The 20,927-nt window shown below is 42.1% G+C and overlaps 1 protein-coding gene across 3 annotated transcripts in view; it reads left to right on the forward strand.

Annotated features, from left to right (window-relative positions):
• dagla (diacylglycerol lipase, alpha) overlaps positions 1–20,927 on the forward strand; it is a 69,146-nt gene that overhangs the window by 15,880 nt on the left and 32,339 nt on the right. For all 3 annotated transcript variants that reach the window (XM_054769776.1, XM_054769778.1, XM_054769779.1), the window contains exons 2-8: positions 10,087–10,188; positions 10,281–10,492; positions 15,907–16,008; positions 16,772–16,910; positions 16,997–17,084; positions 17,174–17,308; positions 20,243–20,320. In XM_054769776.1, the coding sequence (XP_054625751.1) occupies positions 10,087–10,188; positions 10,281–10,492; positions 15,907–16,008; positions 16,772–16,910; positions 16,997–17,084; positions 17,174–17,308; positions 20,243–20,320 (856 nt within the window). The remainder of the gene's footprint in view (positions 1–10,086; positions 10,189–10,280; positions 10,493–15,906; positions 16,009–16,771; positions 16,911–16,996; positions 17,085–17,173; positions 17,309–20,242; positions 20,321–20,927) is intronic.

Raw genomic sequence — 20,927 nt, forward strand, 5'->3', positions numbered from 1 at the left:
AAGCAGAAGTCATGTTTCACGGCAGCACGATGTTGTCTCGCCTTCCTCACCATCACCACCGCTGCCGAAGTGAGCTTTGGCAAACGCTAAACTAATAAAGCATGGATAAAATTCTTATTTTTGTAGCATTTATACATCTTGTAATTGGCTTTGCAACCAATACGAGCGACTACAGTGCCAACAGAGCGGCTATACAATTACACAAATCGTTTATCGCAGTTAATTTGTTCCAGACCCGGCCGTGATCAGTGAATTTCCGTGAAGTAGGATTCCTTATTTATAAATTGAATATTTTTGTAGTCAGCGCGTAGAAAACCTTTTTATGACCTTCTAAATATGTTGACAGGCAGCATAGAAAATGGTGGATGCCATCGCAAAGCTGCCTCTGTCCCCCAGAGGGAGCCAGAGGACCCAGAGCCCAGAGGGAGGCTGATGTCATCGCAGCGCCACAATGAATGTGTTGCTCAGACCCAATTAATTATGAGAAAACTTTAAAAGAGTTGCTTTTTTTCCATTTCAAACTCATATTGGTACATTTTTGTATATTTCTGAAGTGTGCCTTTTGAGTGTTAAGTTTAGTGTTGTTGGTAAAGTGCTCTTAGTAAGATGACACCATGAGTCAGACTGTTATGTTGTTATAGTGTTATATATAATGACCTCCTGCATTTTTCAGTGGGTTGACAAGCTCGTTGTGAGTGCACTTGGGGCTCGTGATTGGCTCCTGTCAAAGAAAGAGCTACAGTTTCCTCACTGACTCGCGAGCGGCACGGCATTTAAACATTTAGTAGTCGTTCTGAAGTAAAGGAGGTGTCACGAGATTAGACTTTAGCCATAAATTAGCCGCTCTGCTGCATAAGCCGCAGGTTTCGAAGTGAGAAAAGTAGTGGCTTATACACCGGAATTTACGGTACTTTTTGTAATAAAGTAAAACCAGTCCTTCCTAAGTCATTTCTGTTTCTTTTGTTGCAATTTGACAACGAGTTCAAATCAAGTCACGGACTCAAAACGTGTACAGCAGATCGTGTATTGTTTGATTAGTCGACTAATTGAAAAAATAATTGCTGACTTGTGGACTGTTAAAGCAATGGTTAGTTGCAGCCCTATTCAAATGAGGTACGAATGTAAGTTCACACTAAGAAAATGTGTTCTTCCCGGCATACTGCTCAGCAAAGCTGTAATGTTTTCAATGCGTTTTCAAGAACTATTCATATTTGCTGAATGTTACAGTTTTGACATGGAAAAACATCCTGTTCCAAAATGTGTGCGGCTGTGCGTCCTACAAATATGGCTACACAAATGTGCTAATTTCCTTTCTGTTGAAGAAGCGCATCAGCTAATGTCTGCAACTGAAGGCAACAATGAGTCAAAATTCCCAGGATGATGAATGTGGAAGACCCTGCGGATGTAAACGCTGTTTGTGAGGATGCTTGCACTGATACACAGTGTATCCGTCTTCCCTTAAATCAGCACTGATTAGTTGCACTCAAGAGTCAGTAAATGTTGTGTAGATGAACTGGCTTTGCAGATTTTATGTTTGATTTTTTTTGGTGTGAAGCTCAATCCATAGCATTTCCGGCAGGCACCGCAGGTGTGCTGTTGAGCTAAAGATTGATTTCAGAGACTTGAGAGTGACTAATCGTAAAGATCGATTGGCCCACGAGCTTGTGGTTATACAGTCGGCCCTCTGAAAGATCTTGAATAAATGATTGCAGTTTTGTGGTTTGTGGTCAAATTGAAATTGAAAGTATGCTAAAAGATACCACACGTTTGAAAATCTAAAACACCAATATCTTTTAAGAGTAGCAGAACATTTGAATCACACTTTAACAGTGGCCCCTCATTATTATGAGGGGTTGCGTTCAAAGACACCACGTAATTTTCAAGTTTAATGCACTGTTTTCAGTGTCGATTGTATTTTCTAGGATATCCAAGCATACTTAAATGCAGCAAATTGTACTTCCTTAGTAAGAGTAACGCTATTGAGTGATACGTAAGAATATCCACAGGCGCAGGATATGGGATCACCGCAGGTACATAACAGCAAGCAAGCTCGCGAGCTAACTAGTTAGCCTCTCCAATTTACTTATTCTAAACATAACAAAGTGTTTCAAATGGAGTGGGGAAGAAGAACAAAGAAGCCAGAAACGTACCACTTCCACACGGAATGAGAGGAGAACCTTTTTTCCCCCACTCGATCTCAGCCATGGCATGGCGGCTCTGCTCTGCTAGCTCAGCAGCCAGTCTCCATGCAGTGTGAAAGGTACTGATGCCTAGTGACCGCAATACTATATATAACTTGTCTTTCAATATTTTTTGACTAATCATAGGCCATAGTGCACGAAACAGCCATCATTTCTTAATTAATTCTTTTTTGAAAAACCGCAATACTGTAGAGAGCGATATTCGAATCGCGATATAGCGAGGGGTGACTGTATATAACACTCTGGTCGCTTAAAGCCAGTAACGTTACAAGAATACTTGAAGCTGACAAAATTACTTTATTTCGCAGCGCAAGACTTGATGCTATTTTTACACGAATTTCCGTGGACCACATAAAAAAACGGGCCTTGAGTTTGACACGTGTTCTTATGACGGACTGTTGGGGCCACGTTGACAAAAAAAAGAGATTTTGAGAATAAAGTCGTAAATTCACGGAATAAAGTCGTAATAGTACGAGAATAAAGTCGTAAATTTTACGACTAAAAAGTCGTAACATTGTGTGTCATCAGAGGGAGTATAGCTCTAGTTTCTCTTGGTCAGGCACCTAACTTCAGGAATGAAGCAAGCTTTCCTCTTGCTTCAGGCAAGCTTTTATTTATAACGTGGCAGCAAAACGGAGCGGTTGAGCACAAACAGATTAGCATATCTCACTTCCCCCTTCCTTACCCTTACTCTTAAGAACGCACTTGTCTGCATTCATTGGACTTGCATCGTAAAATCAGGTGCGGTTGGACAACGTGTTCAAAGTACGGCAGATGATTGCAAGCAATCATAAAAGCTCTTTAGTCACTTTAGTCATCTCTTGTTTGTCTGCACAGCAGATACAGAAGAATGTGCATTGAGTTGCTTCTGCCGGATCTGTTAAGAGGAAATACTGGAATTTTTTTGTTTGACAAGTCCCTGCTGAGTGTTAAGTAGGTGGTGTTGTAAATAACTAACAAGTCTTTCTCTCCGGATTTTTTTTCTTTAAGTATTCAGGCCCCAATATCCAAAGTGCAATACACAATGTTTGAAAGGCAAATACAATTTATAGATATTAAATATGGTTAGGAATCTCTTGGCGCCGATTAGCGATGATCATCATATATCAGGGGTGTCCAAACGGTTTTCCAGCGAGGGCCACATAGTGAAAAAATTGAAGGATGCAATTTTGCCACTTTGATATTTTGTAAAACAACACATGTAGATATGCTAATAAGTTACAAATACAATTTCAAGAAAAAACTGCATCTCAGCTTTGTCATATACTGTAGGTGAAAAAGCATATTATTAGTATCAACTTCACTCTTTGCTGTTTTTTTTCCCCCATTTTTGCTTCTTTTGTTTTTTAAATTGTCCAAATATTTCAGATGTCTTTTTTTGATAATCTGGGTTAATTTTATTTTTGGAATATTATGATTTTATCCCCAAAATATTCTGACTTTATTCCCATAAGATTAGAGTTTTTCCCCAACCTAATTTTCCAAAAGGTGCAACTTTATTTTCTTGTTTTTTTATACTAATACAGCATTAAAAAAAATTTTCTTCAGTATTTCAACTCTATGCCACTAACATTTTCAAAGTTTAAGTTTAAGTTTTTAAAGTTTATTGTAAAAATTACAACTTATTTTTTTCCATTTCTGCTGTTTTTTTTCCCCCAACTATTTCAACTTTCTTCTTGTAAATTTTCTTCTTGTAATTACGCTTTATTCTCATAATATTTTGACTTTATTTTTGTAACATTGTAACTTTTTCCGCAACCAAAAAAATTACAACTTTGTTATTTTAACTTTTTAAAAAGCACATCTCTTTCCTGTAATATTTCATTTTTTTCCCTCATAATATTACAAAATATGCCATTTTCTTGTTAGATTACAACTTTTTTCTCTTAATATTTTGACTTTATTCTTGTTAAATTACTGCAGATTTTTCAATATTTGCTGGGGTTTTTTTTGTTTTTTTTGTTAATGGATTATTTTAGAATGTGCCGCAGGCCACTAAAAAAACAGCCGTGTCCCGCAAATGGCCACCGGGCCGCACTTTGGACACCCCTGTCTGATATCATGAGGTTGGTGTGTTTTTGAAGTTACCCGTGCTTTCATTTTTATGCCACTACTAAATGTCGTCAACGGTCGGGTACGAGAACTTCACGAGATTTCCACGAGATATTTAGAATTTCTCATGTGACAACTTTAGGAAGTCCATGCTTGACAACTTGCCGGGCGCCCAGCGGTCGCATCTGCTCAGTCCCGTTTGTTGCTTTTTCTAGAAAATGGCAGCTGCAAAGTGTTTTTTTTGGATGTAAGAATTGTCTATCTAAACTGAAGACAGAAATTGAAATATTTTTTGGTTTTCCGGGGAGCTCAAGACCTACCTCGCGACGCCTCTGTTCTCGCCACATCACAGACAGCTGTTTTGTGACAAAAGCACAGGTTGATGGCGGATTCTCCCATATTCAGTTCTTCTTTACTCTTTGCTGACAACCATTAGCATGTAACCGGTTGAGGGGGGCGTGTCTCTATGTAACTTTGAGTGCGGGTGGGCGCCAGCCCTCGGCCCTTGACAAATCCCCCCAGAGTAGGAGTAGTCAGGGAGCAGGCTGTGGAATCCGAGCATGTCGGCCGAGAGGAGAATACAAATTAACACAACTTGAGATTTATGGAGTATTTTATGAAAAGAGACATACTATAGTGCCACACTGGGATCCAGTATGAATTTGATGAACATTTAAGGTAACTTTTACCTTCATGGAAGACTTGACTCTTCCCAAAGACACGATGTGGCAGCGAGATCAACCACACAGACACCATCTTCCTGTTTTCCATCCATCCATCCATCTTCTACCGCTTATCCGAGATCGGGTCACGGGGGCAACAGCCTAAGCAGGGAGGCCCAGATCTTCCTCTCCCCGGCCACTTCGTCCAGCTCCTCCCGGCGGATCCCGAGGCGTTCCCAGGCCAGTTGGGAAACATAGTCTCTCCAACGTGTCCTGGGTCTTCCCCGAGGCCTTCTACTGGTCGGACTTGTCCTGAACACCTCCCCAGGGAGGCGTCCGGGAGGCATCCTGACCAGATGCCCAAGCCACCTCATCTGGCTCCTCTCAATGCGGAGGAGCAGCGGTTCTACTCCGAGTCTCTCCCGGATGACAGTGCTTCTCACCCTATCTCTAAGGGAGAGCCCAGCCACCCTACGGAGAAAACTCATTTCGGCCGCTTGTACCCGCGATCTTGTCCTTTCGGTCATTACCCAAAGCTCATGACCATAGGTGAGGGTAGGAACGTAGATCGTAGAAACGTATTGTAGAAACGTAAGCACCAATTCGCACCAATTCGCTTATCGATCTCGCGTTCCATCCTTTCCTCACTCGTGAATAAGACCCCAAGGTACCTAAACTCCTCCACTTGGGGCAGGATCTCATCCCCGACCTGGAGATGGCATTCCACCCTTTTCCGGGCGAGAACCATGGACTCGGACTTGGAGGTGCTGATTTTCATCCCGGCCGCTTCGCACTCGGCTGCGAACCGATCCAGTGAAAGTTGAAGTTCACGGCTTGATGAAGCCAGCAGGACCACATCATCTGCAAAAAGCAGAGACTCAATCCTGCAGCCACCAAACCGGAACTCCTCAACGCCCTGGCTGCGCCTAGAAATTCTGTCCATAAAAATAATAAACAGAATTGGTGACAAAGGGCAGCCCTGGCGGAGTCCAACCCTCACTGGAAACAGGTCCGACTTACTGCCGGCAATGCGAACCAAACTCTGACACCGGTCATACAGGGAACGAACAGCTTGAATTAGCTGGTCCGATACCCCATACTCCCGGAGTACTCCCCACAAAATTCCTCGAGGAACACGGTCGAATGCCTTCTCCAAGTCCACAAAACACATGTAGACTGGTTGGGCAAACTCCCATGCACCCTCAAGGACCCTGCTGAGAGTGTAGAGCTGGTCCACAGTTCCACGACCAGGACGAAAACCACACTGCTCCTCCTGAATCCGAGATTCAACTATCCGGCGGATCCTCCTCTGCAGAACCCCTGAATATACCTTACCAGGGAGGCTGAGGAGTGTGATTCCACGATAGTTGGAACACACCCTCCGGTCCCCCTTCTTAAAAAGGGGAACCACCACCCCGGTCTGCCAATCCAGAGGTACTGCCCCCGATGTCCACGCGATGCTGCAGAGTCGTGTCAACCAAGACATGCCTACAGCATCCATTGCCTTAAGGAACTCCGGGCGGATCTCATCCACCCCCCGGGCCCTGCCACCGAGGAGCTTTTTGACAACCTCAGCAACCTCAGCCCCAGAGATAGGAGAGCCCACCATGGAGTCCCCAGGCTCTGCTTCCTCATCGGAAGACGTGTCGGTGGGATTGAGGAGGTCTTCGAAGTATTCTTTCCACCGATCCACAACATCCCGAGTCGAGGTCAGCAGCACACCATCCCCACCATACACGGTGTTGACTGTGCACTGCTTCCCCCTCCTGAGAGGCCGAATGGTGGTCCAGAATCTCTTCGAAGCCGCCCGGAAGTCGTTCTCCATGGCTTCTCCGAACTCCTCCCATGTCCGAGTTTTTGCCTCAGCGACTGCCAGAGCCGCAGACCGCTTGGCCTGCCGATACCTGTCAGCTGCTTCCGGAGTCCCATGAGCCAAAAAGGTCCGATAGGACTCCTTCTTCATCTTGACGGCATCCCTCACCACTTGTGTCCACCAACGGGTTCTGGGATTACCGCCACGACAGGCACCAAACACCTTACGGCCACAGCTCCGATCAGCTGCCTCGACAATTGTTCCTGTTTTGTCGTGAGTTATTATTATTATTGAATTGAATAGTTTTTCTCACCTTCTTTATCAAAACGCTGCCACTTGCAACTTTCTTTGGCTCCGTTTTGGGTTGTTGAGGTGAGAAACACGATTGAATTCAAGAAACAACTCGTGGCAAAACAGAAAGGTGGTGGTGGGTGATCTCGCTGCCACATCGTGTCTTTGAGAACAGTCACGTCTTCGATGAAGGTAAAAGTCAACTCAAATGCTCCTTTATGTCTTTCATTCGTCATTTATATGCATTCGGAATTGTCTTATGCATGTAAAACTATAATTGTAAAACTTTCTGGAACAGATTCGTTGGATTTACAGTGGAACCTCCGTTAGCGTCATTAATTTGTACCAGAAGGTCCGACTGAACCATTTTTTCCCCATAAGAAATCATGTAAATTATAATGTAAATGCACATTTTTGAGATTCAACCACTGATGACGACATAGACGGGCGACATAACTTCCGATTCGAGTTGCCAATGCTATCAAGGATGCTAACAAAGAAGGTTGTTTTCTGATTATAAAAATATATTAAAGGAAAACTGCACTTTTTTGAAGTTTTGCCCATCATCCTCAATCCTTATGTGAGACATGAACACACGTCTATCTTTTTTCCGTGCTTTCTAAAGATGTGAGGCATTGTGAGCAAGTGTTCAGGGAAGTTAGTCGCTAGCCGGCTAGTAGCTAGCTGGTGTGGTATGGCGAGGTGTCACTACGCCGGTAATGTAGTTCTTCGGCATAACAATGTTAATAGTAAAAATAATAATGTCGCTGTAGCTTGGTTGATATGCAGGTCACATTATGTAAGTGGAGCGCTGTTGGTGCTTTTTGGAGGTTTTTTTCAGAAGGCTTTTTAGGCGGAACAGTTGCGTCCCATTACGTGCATTCTTAGCTGCTTCTTTTTAGCTGTGGTATCTTTATAACACACAGCAAAGAGATAGACGTGTTCATGTCTCACGTAAGGATTATGGATGACGGGCAAAATTCCAAAAGAAGTGCAGTTTTCCTCTAAGAATACAGAAGGCAAAATTGTGGTGTCAATTTTCAACGTTAACCAAGAAACACGCTAACCGGGGCGGATGCTAACCGAGGTTCCACTGTATTTCTTATGGGGAAAAACTGATGAGTTTAGCATCCGTTTTGGTTCGAATCGGACCGTCTTGAAGGAGTTATTGACGCTAGCCAAGGTTCTACTGTACATTGTTGCATACATGCTGCAGTGTCAATCAACTTGAAGAGCAGCCTACGTGATCACCTTTTATCAGGCAGTGATGAAGCTATCTTTTGGTGTTTTATTCGCATGATTAATTTATGGAGGCTTGATGCAGAGGGAGGTGTTTAATAACTGCGATGACGGTGCTATTTAAGGTCTGAGCAAGGAGGATACTGGCATCCTTTCAGACTTTGGAGAATCCATGCTGACCAAAAACAACCAATAACTGAGAACCATGCTCCTGTTGCTAAGCTTTTATTTTCTATCTGTGTGTTTTATATTTCTTTGGCATAATGGATGGTATGTTTTTGGGTGTTTTTGTCCAAAGAGTAGCACACCATAAAGGCTAGATCAGCCTGTCTCACCATAGGGCCTCTCTGTGGCTCCCCTCTTCCGACCATTTCCCTCCTACTGTGGCTTTTACAGCCCAGAGGCAATAAACTCTGCTGTCTTTTCCAACAAAAGAGAATGGTCAGGCTTTTTCAAGTTTTTTTTAAAATTTTTTTTTAGAGTGTACCATCACATATCAAAGCAGGTTTTCTTTCATTTATCCACTAAGTAGAACGATCCTCTAGAGCCCGTCTCAATTACAATTTATACTAAATCACTGCGCTGCTCAAGAAGAGCCTTGGAATCTTCCATCTCTTATTTGCTAGCATTACTTGTCCAGGTCCATGAAGTTAACATCCTTTATTCCTTAACATGGTTATGGATACAGCCTATTTTTAGTCAAAAAACATGAATGTTTAACTCATTCAATACCAAAGACGTAGTTGTGTTTTTATAAACCTGAACGCCCGATCCCAACAATGCATTTATACGTTTTTTACGTTTTTTTGCACATGAGGCAAAAAGAGGCGATGATGCAACTCTCCACTAATGGATTTCACTTCAGAGCAATTTTAAGCCATAAAAACGGCCACAAGGTGGCAGAAGTGCATTTGATCAGAGCTCGGCAGGGATCATGTGGACAAAACACCATGAACTAGTTACAGTTTTCACATTTGGAACTGAACTATGTGTGTGCGTGCGTTACAATTCCCATACAATGCGGAACCTGCATGTTACACTCCTTCCTCCTTCCTGTCGTGTGATTTATCCATTAACACGATCCCTGCCGAGCTCTTAACAAATGCACTCCTGCCAACTTGTGGCCGTTTTTATGGCTTAAAATTAGCTTAAAACAAGCTCAGAACTAACCACACTGCTTGTTTCTTTTCAAAACAAAATGTCACTGTGGTAAGAAGTCACTTTTGGAGTCTGAAGACCAGAAGCTAGCCAGATAACGCTAGCTAGCTAGCTACTGTAGCTGCCGCCAGTGACAGCTAGGCAAAGCGTTTAAACAAAGATGCAAGAAAAGTGAAACAACAATAGGTTTGGTAAGGTAGTGTTTAAAACATGCTGGCAGGGATTGGCGTAGCCTGTGTCAAGCTGTCGAACGGAAGCCATTGAGGTTTTACAGACCAGCTTTGGTTCTCGCGGCAATACGAGACAAAGTGCGTCCTTTGTCGGCTCAGTGCAGGTGTTGGCAACCCTACGTGACACAGCACACAGGTAGGGTTTGCCGCCGCACGCCGATCACTTTTTGTGCTCGACTTTGAAAGGCATATATCGGCATATGCAGATCACATGTTTTTTACGGAAATCGGCCGATACTGTTCGGTGGTCAGTTGATCGGAGCATCTCCTAAAATGTGTATAATTTAATAGAACAAATACAAGAACTGGTGTTGGAAATGTGGGCCAGTGCTTCTGTTAGTGGTTAGGCCAGCAGAGAAGGCTTTGCTGGCCCTGACCGCACGCCACTGATAGACACAAAGTTGGCATGTTGAAAATGATTGATGATTGTTTCCACACAGGGCAGTGATGCCTGGCATGGTGATGTTTCGGCGGCGCTGGTCAGTCGGCAGTGATGACCTGGTGCTGCCCGCCCTCTTTCTTTTCCTTTTACACTGCATCTGGTGAGTCTGTTTTTTGGTTGTTTTTTTTTGCATGTTTATTGTTGTTTCTCTCCACATTACATGTTTATGTTTCACTGGTGTACCACGTTCAGGTTGGTGGTTCTGTCCGTGGTTCTGTTCGGCCTTCCCTATGGCTCTGACCAGTCCTGTTCCATAACGCTGGTGGACCACGGCCGGGGTTACCTGGGCATCTTGGTCAGCTGCCTCATCTGTGAGAGTGCCATCATGTGGTTGAGCATGAGAGGCAGCATCCTGTACACGCAGCCCAGGGAAGCTGTGCAGTATGTCATCTATATCCGACTAGGTAAGACTTCTTCCAGTCTTTGACAACACGGACGCGGAAAATGCAGGCGCAGAGCTCAACTCGTGGCAAAAATGCAGACTTCAAACTCCCTAATGGTTAAAATTAGTCAAGTGAAAGCGTGATCAGTAACGGTCACCATGATTTCTTATTAGTAGGCGCCTTCAAAGCAAAAGTAAACAGGCAATGAAACATGACACCACCCTCCTATTGCTGGGGACAAAGCTTGTCGTTAATCAAAGCATGAACACCTATTTGGTTGCAGAGGGAGAGAGGGAAAGATGCGATAAACGCAAAGTTGCACATCATGGCTTTGAAAGACCAACACAGGCCTCACTTTTCCCTCTGGATGGTCAAGGATGTCACATTCAGCTTTCTTGAAGTGGACAAAAACTTTTTTTCCTTCAATGGGACGCACAATTTCATTCATTTTCATTCATGTTCATTTTGGACATTCAACACACTCACGCAGTACATTACAACAGAGAGACACTTTTGAACATCGGCAGGGTTCACCATGAACTTTCATTTAGCCTCTCAGACTTTGCCTTTCTTCTGCGCCGGGAGAACGCAGCAGCCTGCGGACCCGGTGAGCTTAATACCCGGCGAGCAAAGCATCCAAGGCGTAAACGAGGCAAGCGAGCCGGCCTGCATGCTAGGCTAAAAGCTAGAGCGACGAGGCCACCGCTACCAAGCCTGCTGCTAGCCAACGTCCGCTCTCTTGAAAACAAGATGGAAGAACTACGAGCAAGGATTACAGCTCAACGTGAGATCAGGGAATGCTGTGTCCTCACCTTCACAGAAACCTGGCTGAGGGAGGATATACCGGACTCGGCGATCCAGTTGGAATCATTTGCTGCTTACCGGGGAGATCGGACTTTAGCGTCTGGTAAACACAGAGGTGGCGGCGTCTGTGTTTACGTAAACAAACGGTGGTGCACAGACGTACAGACGATGGAAAAGCACTGCTCGCAGGACATTGAGCTGCTGATGGTGAAATGCAGACCTTTTTATTTGCCTCGTGAGTTTAGCGCTGTGTATTTAACTGCTGTTTACATCCCACCACGAGCTAACACTGCTAATGCACTAGGCCTCCTGCATGACATCATTGATAAACACGAGACCAAACACCCAGACGCTGTATTTATTATATCTGGCGATTTCAACCACTGTAACCTCAGGACTGTCCTCCCCAAATATTACCAGCATGTGAGCTTTCCCACAAGGGAAAATAACATCCTGGACCAAGTCTACTGCAACATGAAAGGTGCTTTGAAGGCTGTTCCAAGACCCCACTTTGGAAAGGCCGACCACATCTCTATATTCCTTTATCCAACATACAGACAACTTCTTAAAAAAGCTCCCCCTGTACGTACAGCAGTTAAAGTATGGAATGAAGAAACTGATCAAGTACTTCAGGACTGCTTTGGCTGCACAAACTGGGATGTGTTTAAAACTGCAGCGGGGAGGGAAGATTGTACTGTTGATTTGGATGAATATGCTTCTGCTGTTACTGGCTACATTAGCACATGTATAGAGACTGTTACCACCACCAAGTATTACAGAAAATACCCTAACCAAAAACAGTGGATGAACTGTGATGTAAGGGCTAAGCTACGTGCTCGTTCGACTGCATTTGTCATGGGCACCGCTGATGACTACAAAAAGGCCAGATATGACCTGAGGAGGTCCATACGAGAGGCCAAAAGACAGTACAGACAGAAGCTGGAGGGCTACTATTCCACCTCAGACCCTCGGCGCATGTGGGCGGGGCTCCAGCACATCACAGACTATCGACAGCAGAGTAGCGTAGCCACGTCCAGCCAAACCACACTTCCAGATGAGCTGAACGAGTTCTATGCCCGCTTTGACACCCAAACTCCTGATGAGCAGAGAGGGTGGCTGAACCTGGGGAGCACACAGGACTCACCTCTCATGGTGACATCAGCTGATGTGCGCAGGGTTCTAAACAAAACAAACCCACGAAAAGCAGCAGGGCCAGACAACATCTCAGGACGTGCACTTCGGGTTTGCTCATCAGAGCTAGCTGATGTGCTTGCTTACATATTTAACCTGTCGCTTGCACAAGCATCTGTACCGACCTGCTTTAAGTCCACCACCATAGTGCCCGTACCCAAGAAGAGCAACGTGACCTGCTTGAATGACTATCGCCCTATAGCACTCACTCCTATTGTTATGAAGTGCTTTGAAAGATTAGTCATGACCCACATCAAAAAGAGCATCCCGGCGGCAACCGTGGACCCTCTACAGTTTGCATATCGCCAGAACCGGTCCACGGATGATGCAGTCAACACTGCCATCCACACAGCCCTTTCTCACCTACAGGGCCAGGACACATACGTCAGAATGCTATTTATAGACTATAGCTCTGCTTTTAATACAGTCAGCCCCCACAAACTCACAGATAAGCTCCTCACACTTGGCCTGTCTCCCTCCCTCTGTAACTGGGTGTTTAACTTTCTCACAGGCAGGCCCCAGTCAGTCAGAGTCCACAACCGCACATCCAGCTCAAGAATTGTGAGCACTGGGACCCCACAGGGGTGTGTGCTGAGTCCACTCCTCTACACGCTCTTCACCTACGATTGCGTGGCCTCCTAGAACAACACCAGCATCATTAAATTTGCGGATGACACTACAGTCATCGGACTGATCACTGGTGGTGTTGAAACATCATACAGAAGAGAGGTGGCGGACCTCATAGCTTGGTGTCGTGATAACAATCTCCTTCTCAATACAGATAAGACTAAAGAGATGATCATCGACCCAAGAACAAGGGAAAAGGAGCCGCATAGACCCCTGTTTATTGATGAGACTGAGGTGGAGAGGGTGAAAACCTTCAAGTTCCTTGGCACACACATCAGCGAGGACCTCACCTGGTCTCACAACACCCAACAAATTATGAAGAAGTCCCAAAGGAGACTGTACTTCCTGAGAAGACTGAGGAAATTTGGCATGTCCACCACAATCCTGAGTTGCTTCTACAGATGCACTATCGAAAGTGTCCTTACCGCCTCCATCACTGTTTGGTACGGTAACTGTACAACACGTGATAGGAAGGCACTCCAGCGGGTGATCAAGACCTCACAGAACATTGTTGGGGCAGCCCTCCCCTCACTGCAAGACATTTATAAATCTAGAGTCCTACGCAGAACACACAACCTCATCAAGGACAGCACACATCCACAACACTCATTATTCACACTCCTACCGTCAGGCAGACGCTACAGGAGTTTGAAGTCCAGGACCACAAGGCTGGCAAACAGCTTTTACCCACAGGCCATCAGGCTCCTCAACGAAGCACTCGCACACGCCGCACGCAACACACGCACACACTCATAGCACTTTATTTATTTATTTATTTGTATTATTTACTTGTATTAATGTCTCTTCTGTTGTTGTTGCTTAATTTATTGGTATATATGTTTATGTGTTTATGTTTCTTATGTTCTTATTCTTTCATTTGTTTTCTTTCTTTTCTTGGGAGAATGAACAGAATAAGATTTTCATTGCATGGTATAACTGCTGTTGTACTGTGCACATGACAATAAAACTCTCTTGAATCTTGAATCTTGAATTTGTTGTGTGCATATTGAGCTGTCACGAAAGCAAAAAAAATTAAAATGTATCTTTTCACAAAAAGATGGTTTTCTCCCTTTTCTAGTCAGGAAGTCATATTTTCCTGAAACTTACCTATGTTCTACTGCTGATTACCAAAGAACAGAAAAAGGAAGAAACAAACTTTTTTTTCGGATGAAAGACTGGAGTCTAATCTTTCTTTTGGCAGGTCCCATGTTTATATAGTCATAGAACACAATATTCTGTGTGCCTTTTAAAGATCAGTCAAAATCGTCTAAAATGGCCGCTACTGAAGGGGTTGTCTTTTGAACAATGGCTGGGATTGAATGAGTTAAGAAGGAATCCAACTTGACGGAAATGTGCTTATTATTGTCGGGTCAGGAACCTATTTTGGTATGCAGCGCATGTTGTATGTAGCGTTACCTTCAATTTAGTATGTTTTGTGGCTCCAGGTGCATTTTTAATTTGGTGGAAACTGGCCCAAATGGCTCTTTTGATGCTAAAGGTTGCCGACCCCTGGCCTAAACGCTCCAAACGCAAAAATGATCCAAAATGAAAAGCACACAAACACCATAAAACAAATGCAGTGGGACTATACTGCAAATGGAAAATCCTGCAGTCACATAAATGCTGCAGGACAAAACCAAACAATAGGCCTGTCACGATAATCGATAAAACGATTAATCGAATGATACAAAAAAAAAAAAAAACGACTTTGATAATTTTGACGCCTCGATAAATTGACATGTGGGACATGTACGTATGCCTGTTCCATTTCCTTGTCTCGCTGTAGCACACAGGCTGGATGACAAGAGGGTTCACTCTGCTTGTGTCTGAGCGCATTGGTTGTACAGTCAAATTAAGGGAAAGAGTGAGCCTCCTGTCAGCTACTCAGCGTCTTTGTCACGGTACATGGAGGTGGCTAGGTACGTAGTGATTGAATGCACTGAGTGCTAGCTAGCAGTTAGCAAGCAAATGCAAATTTGCAAATGCAAATATGAATGAAAGAACAAAAGCGATTTCTAAGCCGAATGCCACAGTTCCAGTGTGGATGTGCTGTTGGGCATTCGTCCCGGCGGTTGGAGCTTGCTGGGGCATTTGATCGGTGAAGTGAATGTATAGTGCCGGCCGGCGCGAGCTCGTGATACCCAGGGTATGTGAAGTGGTGACGCCAAGCAATTCGTAAGTGCTATAGTAGGCATCTTCTGTGCCTCACACAGATACACTACACTTGAGTACCATCTACAGTAGTGGCTCAAATGTGACATGACACAGTGATCACTGAATGATAAACTTCATGATAATGTGGTAAAAAAATAAAAAGGTCGAAATGATCGATTATCGTCGATAATTTGTAGCACAATTATCGACCAGCAAAATTTGTTATTGTGATATTGTGACAGGCCTACCAAACAACATTTGTCTTCATGCATGTGTTTGTGTTTTTTGCCATTCACATCATTGTTTATGTCATTGCAGCATTTTCCAGTTGCATGTGTTTTATTATGTTGGTGTGTTTTTGGTTTGCCCCTGAAAAAAAAGAGCATTTGGGTGATTTTAGGCCCAATGTGTTAAAACAAGGAAAAAATAGCTATACAGTGACACACACACAAGGCTGTACTGGGAAAAAAAAGGAAAGAACCGCGGTAAGAAACACAACATGACCTTTTTATATTCGTCATACTTTGGTTGTACGCAATGCTTGGTGCTTCTCTGGCATAAAGTAGTTGCGGTTCCAAGAAAAGATTTAAACACTGCTTTTATTGATTGTGCACATATTGATTATTCTCATCGCTCTCCCTTCTTCTTTCTCACTCCAGCGATTCTGTTGGTTGAGCTGGTGTATGCAGTAGTGGGAATTGCCTGGCTTGTTCAGTATTACCAGCCATGCTCTGATGTCACCGCCAAGAACCTGGCTTTGGGTGAGTCAAACGGGGCTTCAAGGAGAATAATAATGAGAATGTTAAAATGCCTTTTCATATCCCACCGGGAGAAATTACATTTATTGTCGTTTGTCCTTTTCTTCTGCTACGCCAACGCAGGAGATTATTTTTTTTTGTGCGTGTGTTTGCCAAACACAGGTCACAAAGGGAACCTGTTTATAACAGGACTGTTTCAATGCAGGGGTGTGCAAAGTGCAGCCTGAGGGCCATTTTCGAGGGCACCAAAAATAGAAAGACGTATGTTCATATCTCACATAAGGATTGCGGATGTTGGGCGAAATTTTTAAAAAAGTCCAGTTTCTCTTTAACAAAACATAAAAAAAAAAACATAGCGGCGGTTCGGAAATTACAAACTGTGGCTCAGAGTGGTTCGCTGGCCGACGGCGGCGGTGGAGCAGGCCACGGGGCTTTTTTTGTGGCTGGCCTCAAGGTGGCGTCTTTGGCACCGTGGACGATTCTGGCGTTCCGGGTGTGTTGAAGATGGAGGTTTTTTTTCTCTCTCTCTCGTTGCGAAGTGTTTTGTGCGACTAGCGCGTGAGGTGTCTGAAACAGTGGAGAGGTCCCACACAATCGACACCGTGTTTTGTGTACAGCACGTGACTCGTAGGAGAAAATGAATTTGGACACTACAGCACAGCACGGGTAATCTCGCCTCATCGAAGCATTTTTTTTAAACGTTACATTTGCTTATGGGTTGTTGGAACAACTGCTGTTTACGGTGTATTTTCATATTGTCTTGCAGGGATTGTTGCATGCAACTGGCTGGTGATATTCAGCGTCTGCATTACCCTCATGTGCACTTTTGATCCTACCGGTCGGACGTTTGTCAAACTGAAAGCGACTCGCCGCCGCCAACGAAACCTCACGACATACACGCTCAGGTACTCGTTGCCATTCCGTGTCACACACACTTCCACAGCTTCCATTGGATGTGTCCCTTCTTTAACGTTGTCAAATCCCCATTTAGACACAGACTTGAGGAAGGCCAAGCCAGCAGCTGGAGCAGAAGATTGAAATTCTTCATGTGCTGCACCAGAGCCCAGGATACACAATCAGTGAGCCACATTTGCTGCAAACAAGCTGCTTTGCTGATATACAATATCGTACATACAGATGTTCTGATAGCTGCTGCTGTTCTCTGCAGGATGCATATTCCGAGGTGGCAAGCCTTTTTGCAGAGTTCTTCAGAGACCTGGACATTGTGCCTAGTGATATTATTGCTGGATTGGTGCTCCTGCGTCAGACACAGAGATCGAAAAGATCTTCTATCTTGGACCAGGTATCAGTCTGTTCCAGGGGTGTCCAAACTTCTTCCTCCAGCGAAGGCCACATAGTGAAAGATGAAATTACGGAACTTTGCCCCTTAGATATTTTGTAAATATATACTAAGAAGTTATGTATAGTATATTTCAAGTCATATAGGTGAAAAAGCCTATTATTAGTATCAACTTCACTCTTTGCTCTTTTTCTTCTATTTTTGCTGTTGTTTTTTTTCCAAATATTTCAACTTTCTTCTTAAATCATGTTCATTTTCTTAATATTAAGATTTTATTCCCATAATATTATGACTTTATCCCCATATTACAACTTTTCCCCAACCTAATTTTCCAAAAATGAAAACGTTAATTTGTTTTGTTTGTTTCTCATAATATTACAACTTTTTAAGAACAAAATAACCTTTTCTTCAATATTTCAACTTTATGCTACTAAAATGACATTATTTATTTATGTCATATTTATTTATCTAGTTTATTTTTGACAAATTGCGGCTTTTCTCATTAAAATATGCCTTTTTTCTTAATATTTTGACTTTACTCTTGTAAAATTAAAATTTAAAAAATGTTTCCTTTCTGTCGGCTTTTTTTGTTCCAACTATTTCAACTTTCTTCTTGTAAAATTTTCTTCTCATAATTATGGTTTTATTCCCATAATATTTGGACTTCGGCTTTTTCCGCAACCTCATTTTCAAAAAGTTACTGTTCGGTTTGTTGGTTTGCTTTTTTGTAATATTTTGACTTTTAAAAACTATGTCATTTTCCTGTAATATTTTAGCTTTATGTTACTAAAATGTCTTTTATTTTTTTCTCATAATTTTACAAAATACTTATTAGATTTTTTTCTCTTAATTCTCATAATATTATAGCTTTTTCCCCAAACCTAATATTCCATAAATTACAGCTTTATTTTGTTATTGTTTTGTTTCTTTCTCATAATATTGCTAGTGTAGTTTTTTCTTTAATATTTCAACTCTATGCTACTAAAATGACATTATTTTTCCCCATAATATTACGATTTTAATCTCATAAAATGGTGACTTTTTTTTCTCATTAGAGTGCAACTTTTTTCTCTTGGCTTTATTTTTGTAAAATGTTTTTTTTTCTGCTGTTGTTGTTTTTTTGTTTAATTTTCCAACTATTTCAACTTTCTTCTTATGATTATGACTTTATTCCCATAATATTTTGACTTTATTCCCGTAACATTATTTTTTTTGGAACCTAGTTTTCCAGAAATTACAACTTTATTTGCTCTTTTGTTTGTTTCTCATAATATTAAGACATTTAAATATATATATATATATATATGTTTTCTTCAATATTTCAACCTAATGCTACCAAAATGGCATTATTTTTTCTTGTAATATTAAAGGGATAGTTCAGATTTTTTGACATGAAGTTGTATGACATCCCCATCAGCATTGTAGTCTAATAACAGCGACTTACCCTCCACTTGGTCTCCTACGTCCGGTTCTGGTCAGATTTCTGTGATGAAGAACGTTGTTCCACTTAGTTGCTGGGGACAATTAAGTAAGGAGTTTGGCTTCTCAAAACAATATACATTCAAAAGATTAAAACATTTGCATCACAAAAATGCCTTCTCAAAAAACTCAAACCTCACAAAACGCTCGGCGTTATATCTGTCTCCCGCCGTATCCTTGCGCACTGTCGCCTGTGCGTTCATGTGTATGTGACGAAGACACTCGCATCTTCTTCCGCTGTGGAACACATACATAAACAAGATGGCCATGGCTCTCTGTCGCGGAAGTAGAACACAAGAACGCGCAGGCGACAGTGCGCAGGGATACAGTGGGAGAAAAATATATAACGCCAAGTGTTTTGTGAGGTCTGACTTTTTTTTTTTTTTTTAAGGCATTTTTGTGATGCATTTTTGTAATGCAAATGCATTAATCTTAAGAGCCAAACTCTTTACGTAATTGTCCCCAGTAACTAAGTGGAACTGCATTCTTCATCACGGAAATCTGACCAGAACTGGATTTAGGAGACCAAGTGGGGGGTAAGTCTCTGTTATTGGACTACAATGATGATGGGGATGTCATACAACTTCATGTCAAAAAATCCAAACTATCCCTTTAAGAGTTTATTATTTTTATATATTTTTATATATTTTTTAAATTATATTTTTCTCGGTAGAATACGACTTTTTTGTGTTAATATTTGGACTTTATTCTTGTAAACTAATTTATTTTTTCATTTATGCTGTTGTTTTTTGTTCCATTTATTTCAAATCGGTTTTTGTAAATTTTCTTTTCACAATGTCTTTATTCCCATAATATTTTGACTTTAACATAACTAGCTAATTTCCAAAAAATTCCAACTTGATTTTTTATTTTGTTTGTTTTTCATAATATTATGATTTCCAAAAAAATCTAGTGGATTTTTTTTTTTCAACTATTTGAACCTTCTTTGTGTAATTATGACTTTATTCCCAAAACGTTTTGACTTTACTCCCTTAACACCAAATTTTCCAAAAATTACAACTTTATTCGTTCTTTTGTTTGTTTTTCATAATAAAAGTAGTGTGCTTCTTTAAAATTTCAACTTCATGTTACTAAAATGACGTTGTTTTTCCCCATAATATTACAATGTTGTTCTCGTTAAATTACAACTTTGTTTTTAGATTACAACCTTTTTCTCGTAATATTTTGACTTTATTCTTGTACAATTACTACTGAATTTTCTGTATTTTCTGGTTTTTTTGGTTTTCTTAAATTACATTTCTTAAATAATATTTTTAGAATGTGTCGTAGGCCAATTTAAAAAAAAAAATAAATAAATAAAAACAGCCTCGGGCCTCAAACGGCCCCCGAGGGGCACTTTGGACACCCCTGGTCTATTCAATAGTTTGTGTTGACATTCACTCTTTTCATGCTTGAACAGCATTAGCATTGCTGTTTTGTAATTTTGTCCTCCTCAAGGCCAACAATGATATCTTAGCCTTCCTTTCTGGGATGCCTGTCACACGAAACACGAGATATCTGGACCTGAAGAACTCGGTGAGTGGCTATCTATCTGATTAATGGATTAAGTAAAGGTGGGAAAACCATGTTAATTGAGTCACAAAAAATAGCATGGATTTTTATTCATAAAAGTATATGGTTACAATTATAAACCATACCTGTTCTCGAAATTTATGACTTCCGTCCATCTTCTATGCCGCGTATCCTCACTAGGGTCGCGGGTATGCTGGAGCCTATCCCAGCTGACTTCGGGCGAGAGGCGGGGTACACCCTGGACTGGTTGCCAGCCAATCGCAGGGCACATATAGACAAACAACCATTCACACTAACATTCATACGTATTGACAATTTAGAGTCGCCAATTAACCTACCATGCATGTTTTTGGAATGTGGGAGGAAACCGGAGTACCCGGAGAAAACCTGCGCAGAGAAGTCCAGCGGCGATTGGAACCCATATCTTCCCGATTTCCTGACTAACCACTAGGCCACCGTGCGGACCTGAAATTTAGGACTTTATCCTCTTAATATTACGCGCTTTTTTTCCGGAAATTTTATTCTTTATTTTTTTATTTATTTTTATTCTCGAAATCTCAGATTAATTTAATACTCCGTCATAACAGCTATGAAAAGGGGTGCTGATATG

This window comes from Dunckerocampus dactyliophorus, chromosome 3 (genome assembly GCF_027744805.1).
Source record: "Dunckerocampus dactyliophorus isolate RoL2022-P2 chromosome 3, RoL_Ddac_1.1, whole genome shotgun sequence".
NCBI lineage: Eukaryota > Metazoa > Chordata > Actinopteri > Syngnathiformes > Syngnathidae > Dunckerocampus > Dunckerocampus dactyliophorus.